At 50.8% G+C, this 14,701-nt stretch overlaps 1 protein-coding gene across 1 annotated transcript in view; it reads right to left on the reverse strand.

Annotated features, from left to right (window-relative positions):
- Window positions 1-12,666, reverse strand: part of FAM107A (family with sequence similarity 107 member A) — a 57,244-nt gene extending 44,578 nt beyond the window's left edge. The window contains exon 1 of the mRNA XM_019724129.2: window positions 12,232-12,666. Coding sequence (XP_019579688.2) covers window positions 12,232-12,255 — 24 coding nt within the window. The 5' untranslated portion in view covers window positions 12,256-12,666. The remainder of the gene's footprint in view (window positions 1-12,231) is intronic.
- Window positions 12,667-14,701: the final 2,035 nt, after the last annotated feature.

Here is a 14,701-nt window from a genome sequence, read left to right on the forward strand (position 1 = left end):
TGGTTGGAGCACGGGGCTCTCAACCAGAAGGTTGTCAGTTCAATTCCTCGAGTCCCCCAAGGGATGGTGGGCAGTGCCCCCTGCAACTAAGAGTGAACACGGCACCTTGAGCTGAGCTGCCTCCCGAATGGCTCAGTTGGTTGGAGTGTGTACTCTCAACCACAAGGTTGCCGGTTCGACTCCCTCAAGGGATGGTGGGCTGCGCCCCCTGCAACTAGCAATGGCAACTAGACCTGGAGCTGAGCTGCGCCCTCCACAACTAAGATTGAAAGGACAACAACTTGACTTGGAAATAAAGACCTGGAAGTACACACTGTACCCGAATAAAGTCCTGTTCCCCTCCCCCCCCAAAAAAAGATGACAGATGTATAACGCTCAGGACAATGCCTGGCACACATTAAATACACACACATATATATATATAAAGTAAGTATTACCTTCCTTTAGTTTCCCCACATATTTCAGTGACTTTCCCTTAGTTGATATTCCTTATTCAACCTGGTATATAAGCACTGGGGCATATCCAATTTGGGGTCTTCATTTTCCTATAGGGACTCCCATGGACACGTAAAAACTGTAAACTTTTCTCTTGTTAACCTGTCTTAGGCTGATTTAATTCCCAGGCCAAGCGGAGACCCTGAGGGTAGAAGTAAGGTTTTGCCTCCCCTACGGTGACAATGTATGTCACTCAGACTCAGTGGTCCTACTCCTCAATCCACACCTGAGAGACACGTGGACACTGAGATATACACAAGAAAGTTCACAGTGCCATTTCCTAATGGCAACAGTTCTGGGAGCAACGTGAGTGGCCACCGGCAGGAGTGTGGACAGGTGAACTGTGCACTGTTTGTACAGTGAAACACTATTTGACCTTGCAAATCACACACACACACAACAATGTGCTCGAATCTCAGGAACACAAAGTAAATGCAAAAAGCAAATTGTAGACGAAGACACACACCGATCCCATTTATGCGGAGCTGGAACCTCAACAATTTAGAACTTAGGGGTCTGTGACCATGTCCAAGAGGGAAAGTGGTGGCCTCTGAGAGGGAGGAGAGGGGGAGCATGGACAGGGGCCAAGGTCTTCCCAGGGAAAAGGTGCTGTTTTCTTTAGCTAGGTGGTCAGATATGTGGGTGTTTGTTGGCCATGCTTCCTTTTACCTTATAGATGCATGTTTTCCAAGTAGTCGTTTGTAACTATTTAATATTTAGTTAAAATAATTAAAAAGCTAACAATTATAATACAATGTTTGTTGTATTATATATAAATACAATGTATTATATATAAGCAATGTTTGTTTACCTATCCAAAAATCATCTTTGAGGAAGAATGTGGTAAATATTAGGCAAGGACCAGTTCATTCTGCACTCTCTCCCCAGGAAAACCTGAATCCAGTTATGTAAAAGGACCCAAGTGGGGATTTTGGAAGAAAGAAAAGGACTAACCTCAGGTGTGACCTCAGCTGGGGCCAGGCTGAGGCCAGGGGTTCTCTGGAGAGTTCTGCCTGGAAGAACTCCCAGGGCTTAGGATTTACCTCGTCTGATTTCCCCGAACAGGGGCTTTACGGACAGGATGGTATGGCTCCCGAGCAGGCCTGGGCTAGGCCCACCCTGACTAGGGGCTGACAGGGCCAAGCCATGGGTCAGACCTGCTCTTCTCAGGGATGCCAGCTCCTGGGGGCAGGAGCTCCTGGCACACCCCTCCCTGAAGACCCAAGAGTTTCTTCTTGATCACTTCATGGAATTTAAGCGACAGTTCAAGTTCCCAGCCTGCTGGCTGGCAGAAACAACATCTCCATCATTTTGATATCTTGCTTTGTCCCCCTCTGCTCCAGGGCTGTTGGGGCTAGAAGGCTTATGGTGGGGAGGGCAGTAAGGCCTCAGGAAGGAGGCAGCGGGTCCTTGGGGACATCTGCATGCTGGCACCCAACCAGGTCATGGGAGGCAGTACAGTTGGTTTCATGACTTTCTGGGAGCTGATGGTGAAGGTCTGTGGGAAAGGTACCCCTTCCTAATTCCTGTCAGTCATCCACTGTGGTGTGTACGTTCCGTCTCCCTGAGCAGACTGACAGTGGCCCTGGGCTAGGCTTGGTCTCCTCTGTGCCCCAGGCCTGAGGCAGCACTGATAGAAGTGGATGGAAATATTTGTGCAACGAAGGAGTGAGATCCTGTATGGTAGCTATGGGTTCACTCATGCCTACCATTGATTAGACCTGTGCTAGGCACTGAGTGACAGGTAAGGTCCCTGCCCTCACGGAGCTGATGTGCTGGTTGGGAAAGCCAGAGATGAAACAGTTAAAGAAATAACCAAAAAGTTAATTTCAGATGGTGGTAAGTTCTGTGAAGCAACTGCAGGACTGGGGACCAAGATGGGGATCCTCTAGCTGGAGGGGTCAGAGAAGGCTCCTCTCTGAGCTGAAACCTGAAGGAACCAGTCCTGGGAAGAACCAGGGAACAGTGTACCAGGGGGACTTTTCTACATCGTATATTTGCCACATCGCACACCCCAAAATGACCCCGAAGTGTTCCCAAAAGCTCAGGTGCATAAGGAAAAACCCTGGGTGGTCCCCCAAAACTGACTGAGTTCTGCAGGTTCTGGGTGTGCCATCCCTTGTGCGACACCGCAGGCCCCACCCTGAATTTCCTTGGGGACCAAGATGTCACCAAGACCGAGCCAAGCTCTGCCCGCTCCCCTGGGGAAGCCTTGCTGATTGTTTTTGGCCTTCTCTGAGATTTTTAGATCACAGAAGAAAAGTTCCAGCTCCTCATCCTTTCCCTCCGCCTCAGGCCCTGAGATCTGATCTCTCCCTGAAACAAAGCCCCTTGTTCATGTCAGCTTAGGAAACACGATGTTCTGAAAGCAGATCCCTGGGGCCCAGCAAGGGAGCTGCGTTTTTGGGTCTCTGCCTTCTCAAACGCCAGCTTTTGATTTGGCCCCTCCTGCCCCACCTCCAAACCCTTTCACGACAGAAATTAAATTCTTCTGAACTTTTAAGACCCCTCTCCAGTGCTGCTCCCAGGGGGACTGAGGCCACCACAGGCCAGTAACTCTACCCAGCAAGGTGAAGATCTGCGCTGGCCTGAGATGCACAGCTTCATCCCGACACTTGAAAAACAAGTCAATGAGAACATGGGATGTGGAGCCAGACATATCTGGGTTCAAGTCCCAGCTTGGGGACTTGCTCGCTGCGTGATCTTGAGCAGTGAACTCATCTTCTCTGAGTCTGGGTTTTTGCCTTGGTGAAAGGGGAATGTCATACCTTTGTGATGGGGTTTGTGGTGAGGTTTCTGTGGGAGTTCAATTACTGGAAAGCAGTCTTAGTTTTAATTTTCAGGAAGTACCCATTTTATAGATGGGAAGGATGGAGGCCTGAGTGGAATTGTGAGTGCTTAAGCTTCTGAACCATTGGGGTGGTTTCAGTCCATCTCGTGGGTATAGGCCAAGGTTGGGCTGCTCTGTGTAAGGTCTCTGTAAACCCTTGGCTTTGGTACAGGCGGGAGGAATCTGAAGGCCACCTTGGATTAACTCAGTGATCTCATCCAACCCCTTTGTGGCCATGCGGTGGCCAGGCTGCTGAGAGGGGCTAAAGACATCACATGCTCGGGGCCTTGGCCCTACATCCTGTGTGTGTGTGTATGGGGTGATGGTTCCCCCCACTCTCCTTTCGTCTCCCTTGCCTCATTTACCCCTAAACCAGTGGGGAGCACAGCCACCAAATTTGATTTGACAAGGGGTGAAACCTCAGAGCCTACAGAGGGAGATGGTCTTGCCCAGGGTCACTCAGGACCTGTGAGGCAAAGACGTTTTCACGTTAGGGGACGGGGAAGACTGAGTAAGGGTAGGTGCATGAAACCTGGAAAAAGAATGGAAAAAATGTCCTCTGGACCATCCAGAAAAGGAAATTGGCCCCGGGGCCTGAGGAGGAGGTAAAGGTGGCCATCTTGGCTCCTCCCCTTTTCCTGCCCAGAGGCCTTGAAACATTTGGGAGTGAAAATGAGGCCAGGTGGGCACTGGAAGGGTGTCGGGCGCGGAGGGGCTGTGGGGAAGCCATGCGTGCGGTTTCCTCACTCTGCTCCCAGGGGACTTTCCCTGTGTGTCTTTGCCTCTGTCTCTTTCTCCCTCGCAGTCTTTCTTTCTCTTTCATTTTTCTCTCAGCTGTATTTTGATTAACCGAGCAAAGGAAAGGAGAGGAAAAAAAGTTTTTCCTGCTTAGAGAATCTGAGGCAGATACATAGTTGGGTTGTTTTGGGGGAGGGAGTGCTGTGGCAGGACGAGTGGAGGGGTAGTGGGGGCGTGGGGAGCTAAGGCCCCTCTTGAACCAGCCCTATGGCGTTTCCAACCCCAGAACCAGGAATTAGGAGGCCCCAGGAGGCTTGGGAAGAGGAGCTGGAAAACCAAGAGGCTCTTTGAGTTCCTGGGATGTGCCATGCCCCTCAGACCTCCGGACCTTGGCAGATGCTCTTGTGTTCCTGGAAACTTCTCCCAGCCCCCCGACCTGGTTAACACTTCTTCATTTTTCAGATGGCAGCTTGGGCATCCAGGAGCTACCCTGACTGCTCCTCTCCCTTTGTGGTCCCCCTTCTGTGCCCTGGGTCCTCTTGCCTCCCTCCTTGGAGCACCCAGCACCTGCCCTCTCATCTCTGGTGACTTCTTTCTCTCCTACTGGGCTGTGCACTCCGAGGACAGACCTGAGCCCTGTCCACTGGTCGGTCTCCAGTTCCTGGGACACTGGTGTCCAGTCAATGCTTGTGGAATGAATGGTGAACAATCAATGAGGATTTTGTATTTGGCCAGGAAGTTGTGCAGGTGTAGAGTCTGTGTGTGTGTGTGTGTGTGTGTGTGTGTGTGTGTGTGTGTGTGTGGAGGGCAGCTAGAGGTGGGGTGGGCAATGTGGGAATTTGGGTCAGAGCCTTAAAGCTATTGGAAGGAAAGGAGGGGACATGTGGGAGAAAGGACATCCTTCCCCCCAGCCTGAGGTTGTGTGTAGAACCTTTCATGAACTTGGCCTTCAACTCTACCCTTGAGTTACTTCCATGGGAACCCAGCCTCCCTCTCTTTTTCTCTTCCTTCCTCAATTTATTGAGCACCTTTTATGGGCTAGGTACCGAGGACACAATGGTGAGCCAAAAATAAAACACAGTCTCTCTTCCTTCATGTATAAATCACAAAATTAAATATGAAATTACAACTGTGGTCAGTGTGGTAGAGTCTTGAGAGCATAATGGGATTTGCCTTAGTCAGGGGGAGTGGTGGTGTCATGGGGTCCCTGAGGGAGCTTTACCCCCTTCTAATCTCCCTGACCGTCCTCCAGGTTTAGGAAAACGTGAGACCTAGTTATGCAAATGTAGCTCTGAGACAAGCCTGTCCCCTCTCCACCCTTACTAAGCTCCTCACCCTGCGTAGATATTTGAGATCCACTCAGGGAAGTCTTCCTAGGAGTATCAGCTGGCATCTTTCTTCCTTTTTCTCCTTTCTTTTCCTCCCAAGCTGGGCTTCCAGCCATAAGGATGGACAGGAAAACTTTTAATCTTGGAAGAGGTGATTGCAGAGCTGTAAGGGATGTCACTGAGTACTTCCAAAGAAACATTCCTTCCTTTAGGCAGACCTAGCCAGTACCTGGGTACAAAGCTCCACCGGTAGAGGGTGGTGGACTGGATTTACACCCCTGCTCCCCATCCACTCATTGCCTTTGCGCAGTGCCCAACCTGCACAGCTGTTCAAGGCAGCCCTGGGCATTCAACTCCTGAACTCAGCTTGGGGAAGCCAAGGGCAAAGGAGGATGAAAGCCCCATTGGGTGGCCTTGGGGGACAGGAAAACTGTCCTTTCCCGGCTTCCAAAGGTCACTCTGCCTGCTTTCAAATGCTCCTTTCAGTGGCTGCCAGGACACTCCCCACAACTCCCCCACCCCACCCTCTGTCCCTGGGCTTCCCCAGGGAAGAAATTTCAACTCCAACTTTTCCAAGGGTTTCAGGCCTGGCAATTCTGAGGGTGGGGTGGATGAGGTTGGGGGGACAGTTCATAGTGAAGGGAAGGGTAGTGTGTTTACCGATGCGCTCAGGCTGGGGAGGAAAGCATTCAGGGGCTTTCAGATCCAGGGGCTGAACAAATGGAGTAAAGGGGAGGGAGCTTGGGACTGAAAGACAAGGTCCAGGGTTTGGACAGCTGTGCTCACAACGCTAGCACGTGTGCTTGTGCCTAGTCCTAGAATCCCCAGGAATGAGGTCCACACAGATGTCACCTGGCTGGAACTAATGACTGAGGCTGTCTTTCGGGGCATGTGACCAGTGTAGTTGCAAATGAACTTAGAAGGATGCTGTGTTTAAATTAATGCTTTGCTGTCACTGCCTTATGATTCATTATAATTCCTGAACAGGGGCCCCAAAATATTATTATTATTATTATTTTTTTTTAAGGAGGGTGCAGCTCACAGTGGTCCATGTGGGGATCGAACCGGCAACCTTGGTGTTATTCGCACCATGCTCTAACCAACTGAGCTATTTGGCCCTGCCCCGTATATTCATTTTGCACTGCATCCTGCTAAGGACAAAGTGACGAGGTCAGAACTTCATCTCTGGGCTCCAGATGAAAGTTCTGGAAAGGTGCCCATATTCTCTCGAAAGATAATTGGAGTTTGTCATTTTTATCATGGTTGGGAGAGACGTTGGGAATCATTGAATTCAACCCTTCCGGTCCCATATGGGGAAACTGAGAACCAAAGAGGAAGGAATATGTCTGAGGCATTTCAGGCAATTTCTCATTTAATCCTTACACCAATAATACCAAAGTTGCTCCTATTTTCATACGTATTTTACAGATGAGAAATTGAGGCTTGGACATCAGCCAGTGAGTGAATGCCAGAGCTTCCACTTGACCTCAGGCCTCTTCTTCCCTGGCTCTCGCACTTTCCAAAGAACGCTGAGCCTGACACATGGGTCTCAGTTTCCTCATCTGTGTAATGGGGGTTGCAGGGTGGTGGGAGGATTCAAGATAAGGATGCAATGTGCCAGGCCTGAGTGTCACCTGGCTGGGCAGATGTCAATACAACCTCTCGGCCTTGCCACTTCCTTGCTGATGACCTCTGAGCCTCAGTGTCCTGGTCTATAAAATGGGGATGAGAACAGTAGCCCCCTCATAGGGCATTCACGAGGATGATATGAGAAAAGTAGGTGGTGTGTTGAGCTCAGTGTCAGGCAGGGTGTAGGCCTGAGGACGTGCATGGAGGCCCAGAGGGGCAGAGCAGCTCATCCATGAGTGTAGCTCACCCATGACTCGGGCATGGCAGTCTCTTGTTGTTGGCATGGGGAGGGCTGGAGGGAAAGCGTATGAGAGCACCTAGCACAGTGGCTGGCAAGGGTGGGTGCTCAGTAGGTGGTACCCTTCCTTCTCCTCCTTTTCCCTCACACCTTGGGATGGAATATCTGTCAGGTGTGCAGTCAGAACTCAAGACACACCTGGTCCAAGAACACTGACAAGAGCAGGTGGGCAGGTGCTGGGCCTGGAAGTCAGAGATGGGCTGGATTTGAGTAGGAGTTGGGAGGGCACTCCAGGTGGGCCTGGTGTGGGTAAAGGCCGAGAGGCTGGAGTGATTCTGGGAGACGGGGTTCTGTGAGGAGGCTGCCAGCAGGACGACAGCTCTGCCTCTGTTGGGGTAAGAAGTGGCTGTTCTTTCCCTCATTCTCCGTGGGCTCCTGACAACCTTCTCCTCTTGTCCCTGAGCCTCCCATTACAGGTGCTTTGAGAACCCCACTATAGACTCCCCATGGCACTGAGGAGTGGGGGCACTGCTTCATATCTCAACTCTACCACTTTCTAGCTGGGTGCCTCTCTTTTCATCTCTCCATGCGTCTGAATGTTTGGGTAATAAAAGTACCCAAACAGACAATTCGTGCAAAAGCTGCAATGCACCTGAGCTGTTATCGGTAATATGTATGTATTTGTAGTATCAGGGTATCATTTAATATCTTTTTTAGTATCAGCCTCTTTAAGGGTAGAATTAAGGTCATGTCCTGAGGTGCTGAACTTGTATAGGAATAGCTTGTAGAAAGTTGTGGGCCTGTCCCCTTCCGTGGGGAGAGACAGAGGCTGCTGAGTGGGGGCTGAGGATGAGGGCCCAGACCCTGTGATCTCAGTGAATCTCAGCTGATGTCTGAGGCCGGTAGGAGTTGCTAGTGGGTCCTAGACCCCTGCTGCCCAAGGACCTGCGACCTCGCTGAGTAACAGAAGGACTTAAAACCAGGCTCCCTCCAGGACATGTAGCCTGCACTCATCTCTCTAGTATCAACACACGCTCAACTGGCAGCTTCTGGAATGTTCCAAACAGAGACATTGTTTCCATATATTGAAAATACCTTCATTTGATCCTTGCAAAAATCTTGGTAGTGGACAGGGCACTCACTTTGCAGATTAAAAAGTGCCGGATCCAAGGGAAGTTCACAAAGATGAAGAGAAGCAACAATGTTTGTGTTTTGATTTCTGGTCCAGTATTCTTTCTGCCACACCCTTGAACTTGTCAAGTTCTTTCTGTTCCCTCTGTTTACCGTGCCACCTCTCCCCGAGGGTGGGGCATTATGATTAAGTCCAGCATCTGTCCTCCCTCCTCCCACTGAGTAGCAGCCCTGCCATTGGGGATTGACCTCCAGCTCCAAGGGGGCTCTGGTTGGCCTCAACCAACCACACGGTCCCACTTTCATCCTTTGCCAGAGACAGGTTCAGGATTCCAGGCAAAATGCCCTTGGCACTCCCTAGGGGACAAGTCAGGAATGAGATCATGACAATTTGAGCCAATGGAATATAAGGGAACCTCGGCTGGGGGCTTCTGAGAAAAGTCCTGTGGACTTCCACTTAGGAAACCCAATACTTTTCCTTACTGTGTACACCAGCTGCAGCTGGGCTTTCCATTCCTTATAGCGGACATCATTCTAAATAAAACATCCGAGTTACAGGATTTCTGCATCCACCTCCTGCCTGAAGTCCTCACACCCAGGCCTTACACTGAAGCCAGCGATGGTCCTGACACCCTCATCTGACCAGCCATTCTGTGTCCACTGTCACATGGGCTGCTCCCAACTGTCATTATTTGCTTGCTGAGTCTCCCCAACCTCCAGGGAAGGCCGTGAGGGCAGACACCATGCCTTTCCATCCTTGGCCCAGCTCCCAGCACCACACAGCAGGTACCCAGTTAGTATTTTCTGTGGGGGCTGGAGCAGGAGCAAATGAAGATGCTGTAGGCAAAGTTGTGGATCGAGAGGGTGCACTTAGCATGCAGGAGTCATCTCCAAGGGCAGCTGGGCCCGCCCTTCATGGTGCTGCGGGAGGAGGCCCAGTGTTTTCTTGTGTGCTTCTGGATTTTGGCCTGGGGCTGCCAGGCATTGTGGAAATGCCCTGGCCCTGGCTGCATGGCCCTAGGCAAGTCCTTGTCCTCGCTGAGCCTCAGTCTTCCCAGTTGTATAATGGGGAGGCGACTGGACCACATCACTAAGGGTTTTCTAGAGCTGTTATTTTATGATCATGATTAAACTGTAACTGCGGGAAGGGGTCTGGAAGCCCCTGAGAATAGTAATGACATTTATAGGACAAGCTAGTGGCAGAACAAATGTATGGGTGCTAGGCATTACATTCCACACTGAGGCCAGTTGGACTGTTGCCTCCAGACCACAAGAGAGAGGTAGGCACCTGGGGGGTTGGGTGGGTGTTTTGTACAGATGGAGGGATCCCAGAGGGTGCCTGGTCTGGGCATGCTCACATCCCTCCCCCAGGCCGGCTCCACCACTGACCAGCTGGGGGAAGTCACATTTGCTGGGCCTCAGCTTTTTCATCTGCCACTGGGGATGTAACATTGATGCCTCATTGGCTCAAAGCAACAGTTGTGAGGGTCAGAAAGGATGCAGGTGTGAAGGATCAAATTCAAGAAGAGACAATATTGTCTGAGCACCTCTTTTGTCCCAGGCATGATATAATTTAGGTTTTATAACACTTTGACCAGGACTATTATCTGTAGCTTCTTGAGGCAGAATCTGAGGCTGTATGGTGACTTCTCCAAGGTCACAGAGGATGTGGAGGAACTGACTCAGGACTGTCTGACTCTAAAGCCCATGTTTCCAATCACTGTGCCCTGCTGCCTTCTCCCCAGAGGGCTTTTCCCTGAGGGTGGGTGATGGGCTGGGCTCAGGGATAGGCATGGCTTTCAACCTGGGGGCTGGCTCTGACTGACTGGTGATGCTGTGTTGAGAAGGTTTCTGAGGTTGCCTAGACTTAGTGGGAAAGGGTGCAGTGATTGATTTGTGATGTCTGCCATGGGCGAGGGAGTAGGGAGAGGCAGTACATGAGCCATATTTTGCTATTCCTGGTCTAGACCTTGGTAGGGTCTTTCCCAGGCCTGGGAAGCTTGTCTCCAAGGTGACTCTCTCCTCACATTCACCTTCAGCACAGATAGGATCTAGAAATAGGAAGGATGTTTGTGAAAGGCATTGGTTGGGGCCGGGGCGCAAGGCTTGGCTGGGGAGGCAGCTCTAGGACTCCCAGAGGGCTGAATCAGATAATCTACCTGCCCCTACTGCAGGCAACCCACACTGGCCCCTGCAGGCAGGAGTGAGCATTGTGTGTGCGTGTGTGTGTGTGTGTGTGTGTGTGGCGGGGGAGTGACAGCCCTAGGACATTAAGCTTTTAGGATAATGCTGTTGGGAGCTGCTGAGGGGAGGCAGGAGCACAGGCCAGCACTAGGAGATTCCTAGGTATTATCCAGCCCATCACTCTCATTTTGCAAATGGGGAAACTGAGGTCCAGAGAGCTTCCTCCATGGGGTCCACGATGTGTTTTACTTTATGTTTAAAAAATGTGGGATGGGCTGGGTTGGCAGAAAGTTTGGACTGAAGCAGAAAGAGGCCAAAATCTTGCTCTCCCCCACCCCCCACACAGGCTGTATGACCCTGGCTAAGAAATCACAACTTGCCTCTGAGTCTCACTTCCCTACCTTTAAAGTACTAGGTCATCAGGAACACTGCAGTTTCAGGAACACTGTATGGCTATGCTTTCTACAAACCCCCAAATGAAAGCCCAGGTTTAGAAAGTGCTGGATAATAATATGAAGAGCATTCTAATAATAAGACAGCAGAGCTGACACATAACCCACTATGTACCAGGCACTGTTTCGAACACTTGACATATTTTCACTCCTCATGGGTTGTTTGAAAACCAGAGTCCCTGTTTATTGGGGCCCGCTGGGTGTCAGACAGCATGCTCAGCCCTCACAAGCATCATCTCATGGCGTGTCCCACTGTACAGACCAGGAGCTGAGATCCAGGGGGGTTCAGTTTCTCAGCACAGGACAGCAAGCAGGAGGAGGAGGTGGGACCCGGGAGCCTGCCCATTCCCTGGGTCACAGTCCTGGGCTGATGTGGGACTGAATCCCCAGAGAGCTGGGGAATAAATTCAGATTTCCAGAGACTCTGATCCAGGAGGCCTGGGTGGGACCTGAGAAGGTGACCATTAACTAGTCCCTTCCCATATTCCACTTCGAATGCTGACACACGGGGTCTACTGACTGCATTTTCAGGAACAATGCACTGGCTGTGCTTCCTACAAACCCCCAACTGAGAGCCCAGAATGAGAAGGTGCTGCATAACGCCATGAAGAGCATTCTAATAATAACAGAGCAGAGCTGACACAGAGCCCCCTATGTGCCAGGCACTGTTTTGAACACTTTACACATTTTAATTCATTTAATTCTCACTAGGAGCCTCTGAGACAGTGACTACTACTGTCCCCAGTTTACAGATGAGGAAATGAGTTACAGAAAGATTCAATAACTTGCCCATGACCCTATATCCGGTACCAACTGGTTAGCCGACTTAATTATAATGATCCTTGTTTTTTTATCTTCCCCCACACCCACTTGTGCTGACACTCCTCTGGAGAATGGGGTGGGGGTGGTCAGGGAGCCTGACTGCAGGGAAGTAGAGAGGAGTGTGCATAAGACCAGGTTGCTGAGAGATTGGGCAGCCCCCAGGTCCGTTCCAGAGATGCAGAGATCAGGCACTGAGTTTACTCTGAGCCGCAGCCAGGTTTCTAGATGCAAGTCTTGGCTGTGAGCTCAGGGAGAGAGGCCGGTGGGCAGTGCCTGGCTGAGGCTCCAGGGAGCTAGTGGGTGGGTGGGTGAGGGCTCCCATCTGGTGGATCCAGTCTCCCTTCCCAAGTCCAGGGCCCCAACAGGACCCTCGGGGGCTCCTACCTTCTTTCCCTGGGCTGCTCCCATGGCACGAAGTGGGCACCAGGCCTGGGTGGGCCTCAGGGGCCAGGCTGGGGGTCCTTCCTGCTGGTGCTGATTTCAGGAGCTGGAGCCCGAGGGGTTCCCTGGGCCAGGGCCCCTGGTCCTCTCTCGGCTCATTTTCCTCAGGCACAAAGGCGACTTTCACAGCTGCTCCGAAGCCTGGAGCTCCTCAGACAGGCTTAGGGTGATTGATCTTGACAGAGGGGCCTTGTGTCCCCACGTGGCTTATGTGCCCTCTTGGGGTTTCTGTGGCTCACCTCCTGGACCCCTGCCTCTCTTGGGAAGGGAAACTGAGGCAGCCGGGAGTTGGGGAGAAGCAAAGCAGTCCTCTCACTGTGCGGCCAGCAGCTTAGCTGCGGCGTGTGACATCTGGCCGGCCCAGCGGGCAGGACTTGGCCTTCTTGCCAGGCTGGGCACTGCTCAACAGACAGGGCCCAGACAGTGTACGCTGCGTGGGGCGGCCAGGGCACAGGGCTGGGGCAGGCTTGCAGGGGGATGTATGCCTCAGGCTGCACAGCCCTATTAATATAGATTTTCGAAGAAACTTGTGGCCAGGGCTCTCCCCGAGCAGAATACTTTATTCAATGGGGCAGCAATCCAGGCGGGAAAGGCTGGAGGTTGGCTGGTCTGGGCTCAGGCCAGGAAAATATCTGGAGGCCAGATTGCAGGCTCTGGGCCAAGTCCTCACAGTACCCCCTGGGAGTCCCCTCCTCCTGATTTGCCACCCCCTTCCTTCGCTCTGTCACAAACACGGGGCAAGATTAAAGCTGGAATCACCTTGGACTTGAATCATAGCTCTGTTTTTCACAGCTGTTGTTATAGAGCAGAAAGAGGTTGTCCACCCAGTGACACCGGAGCCAAATACTAAACAGTGAAGATTGCAGTGGAGAAATATTGGCTATTTTATTGATGAATAGTGCCATCCAGGAGACTGGGAAGCTAATGCTCAAAAGCCTGAACTCCCTGGTGGTGTGTAGGTTACAGATTATATAGAGCAAAATCACAAGACACTGTAGGTTATAGATTTGGGGTCATGTTGGGAGCTGATTGGTCAGAGGTGAGTAAAGGTAGTGAATCATTTCTTCAGGTCTTGAGGACAGCTCTGAGGTCTGTTCTGCTGTCCTTCTGTCTGGCCTCGTGGGAAAGTAGCCAGGGGGTCGTTCCACCTTAGGGATGAGGAGCTGAACCATAACTTAGGTCAAGATGTTATCTTTAGCTGCCTGAGGTCCAGACCACGTGACCATTAGTCAGGTCCTGGCTACTGTCTTCTGCTCCCTTGGGGGGTGTTGATTATCTGGGGGAAAGGCTAAGTCTCTGAGGGGCATAGAGGGATGGAGAGATGATTTCTAGAATTAAGATTTAAAACTAAATTTAATCAGAGTTATAAGGACCCTCGGTTTCGCTGAGTGACCCGGGGGACGTGATTTGACCTCTGTGAGCCTCAGTTTCTTCATCTGTGTGTGTGGGGGGATCAGATAATCATACAGCACAGGGTTGCTCTGAGGGCTGAAAGGGGAAGGTGTGTGCAGCTGAAGCCACCGTTTTGTTAAAGCATAAATCAGATCATGTCATTGTGTTTTATAACCTTCCTCTTGACCAAAGGGGAATAAAAATGGTCCTACCCCATGGAGCTGTGAAGATAAAATGAGGTAATTCATGTACAGCTCTGAGCAGAGCATCTTTAGACAGTAACGATTCTCCACAGAAGTTAGGTGCTGTTGTTATGATGCTGTTAATAATAATGATGGTAAACCCAGTGCGCATTGGCATGTCCCAGGTAACCAGTCCATTAAGCACAACCCCTTTCCCAAGAACTGGGTGGGTGGGGGAAAACTTGTCACCCTTCCCTTTCTTCTAGTACAGTGCCTGGTACAGAGGAGGTTGTGTGATTTATGAAATGGCGGTTAGTGGTATATCAAGGATTAGGTGTACTAGATCTCTCTTTGCCCATTGAATGAAATCCCCCATGGTTCACACATGATCTATCAAGTCTTGCTTGCCTCTCGGACCTCATCTCCCACCCACCTCTCTTCCTGACATGACCGTGCCTGGATCATACCACATTTCCCCTCACCTCAGGACCTTTGCACTTGCTGTTCTTTCTGCCTGGAATGTTTCCCATCTCTCTCCCTTGACTCCATTTTTTGATCTTTGCATGTTTCTTTTCTTTTTATCCTTCAGGTTCAATTATCACCTCCTCAGAGAAGCCTTCCCTGACTCTCTATGCAAAGCAGCTTCCCAGACTCTCTATCTTTATTATATTTTTATAGCATTTATCAACAACTGAAATGATATTATTTCTGTTTATTATTTGTCTTCTCCACCTGTAATGACAGCTCCATAAAGGCTGGGACCTGGTCTGTCTTGTTCGTCAGGTTACCCTCTGGGTCTAGAATAGTGCTTGGCACATTGTAATCACTTAATAAACATT

The sequence above is a fragment of the Rhinolophus sinicus genome, linkage group LG10 (assembly GCF_036562045.2).
Source record: "Rhinolophus sinicus isolate RSC01 linkage group LG10, ASM3656204v1, whole genome shotgun sequence".
Taxonomy (NCBI): domain Eukaryota; kingdom Metazoa; phylum Chordata; class Mammalia; order Chiroptera; family Rhinolophidae; genus Rhinolophus; species Rhinolophus sinicus.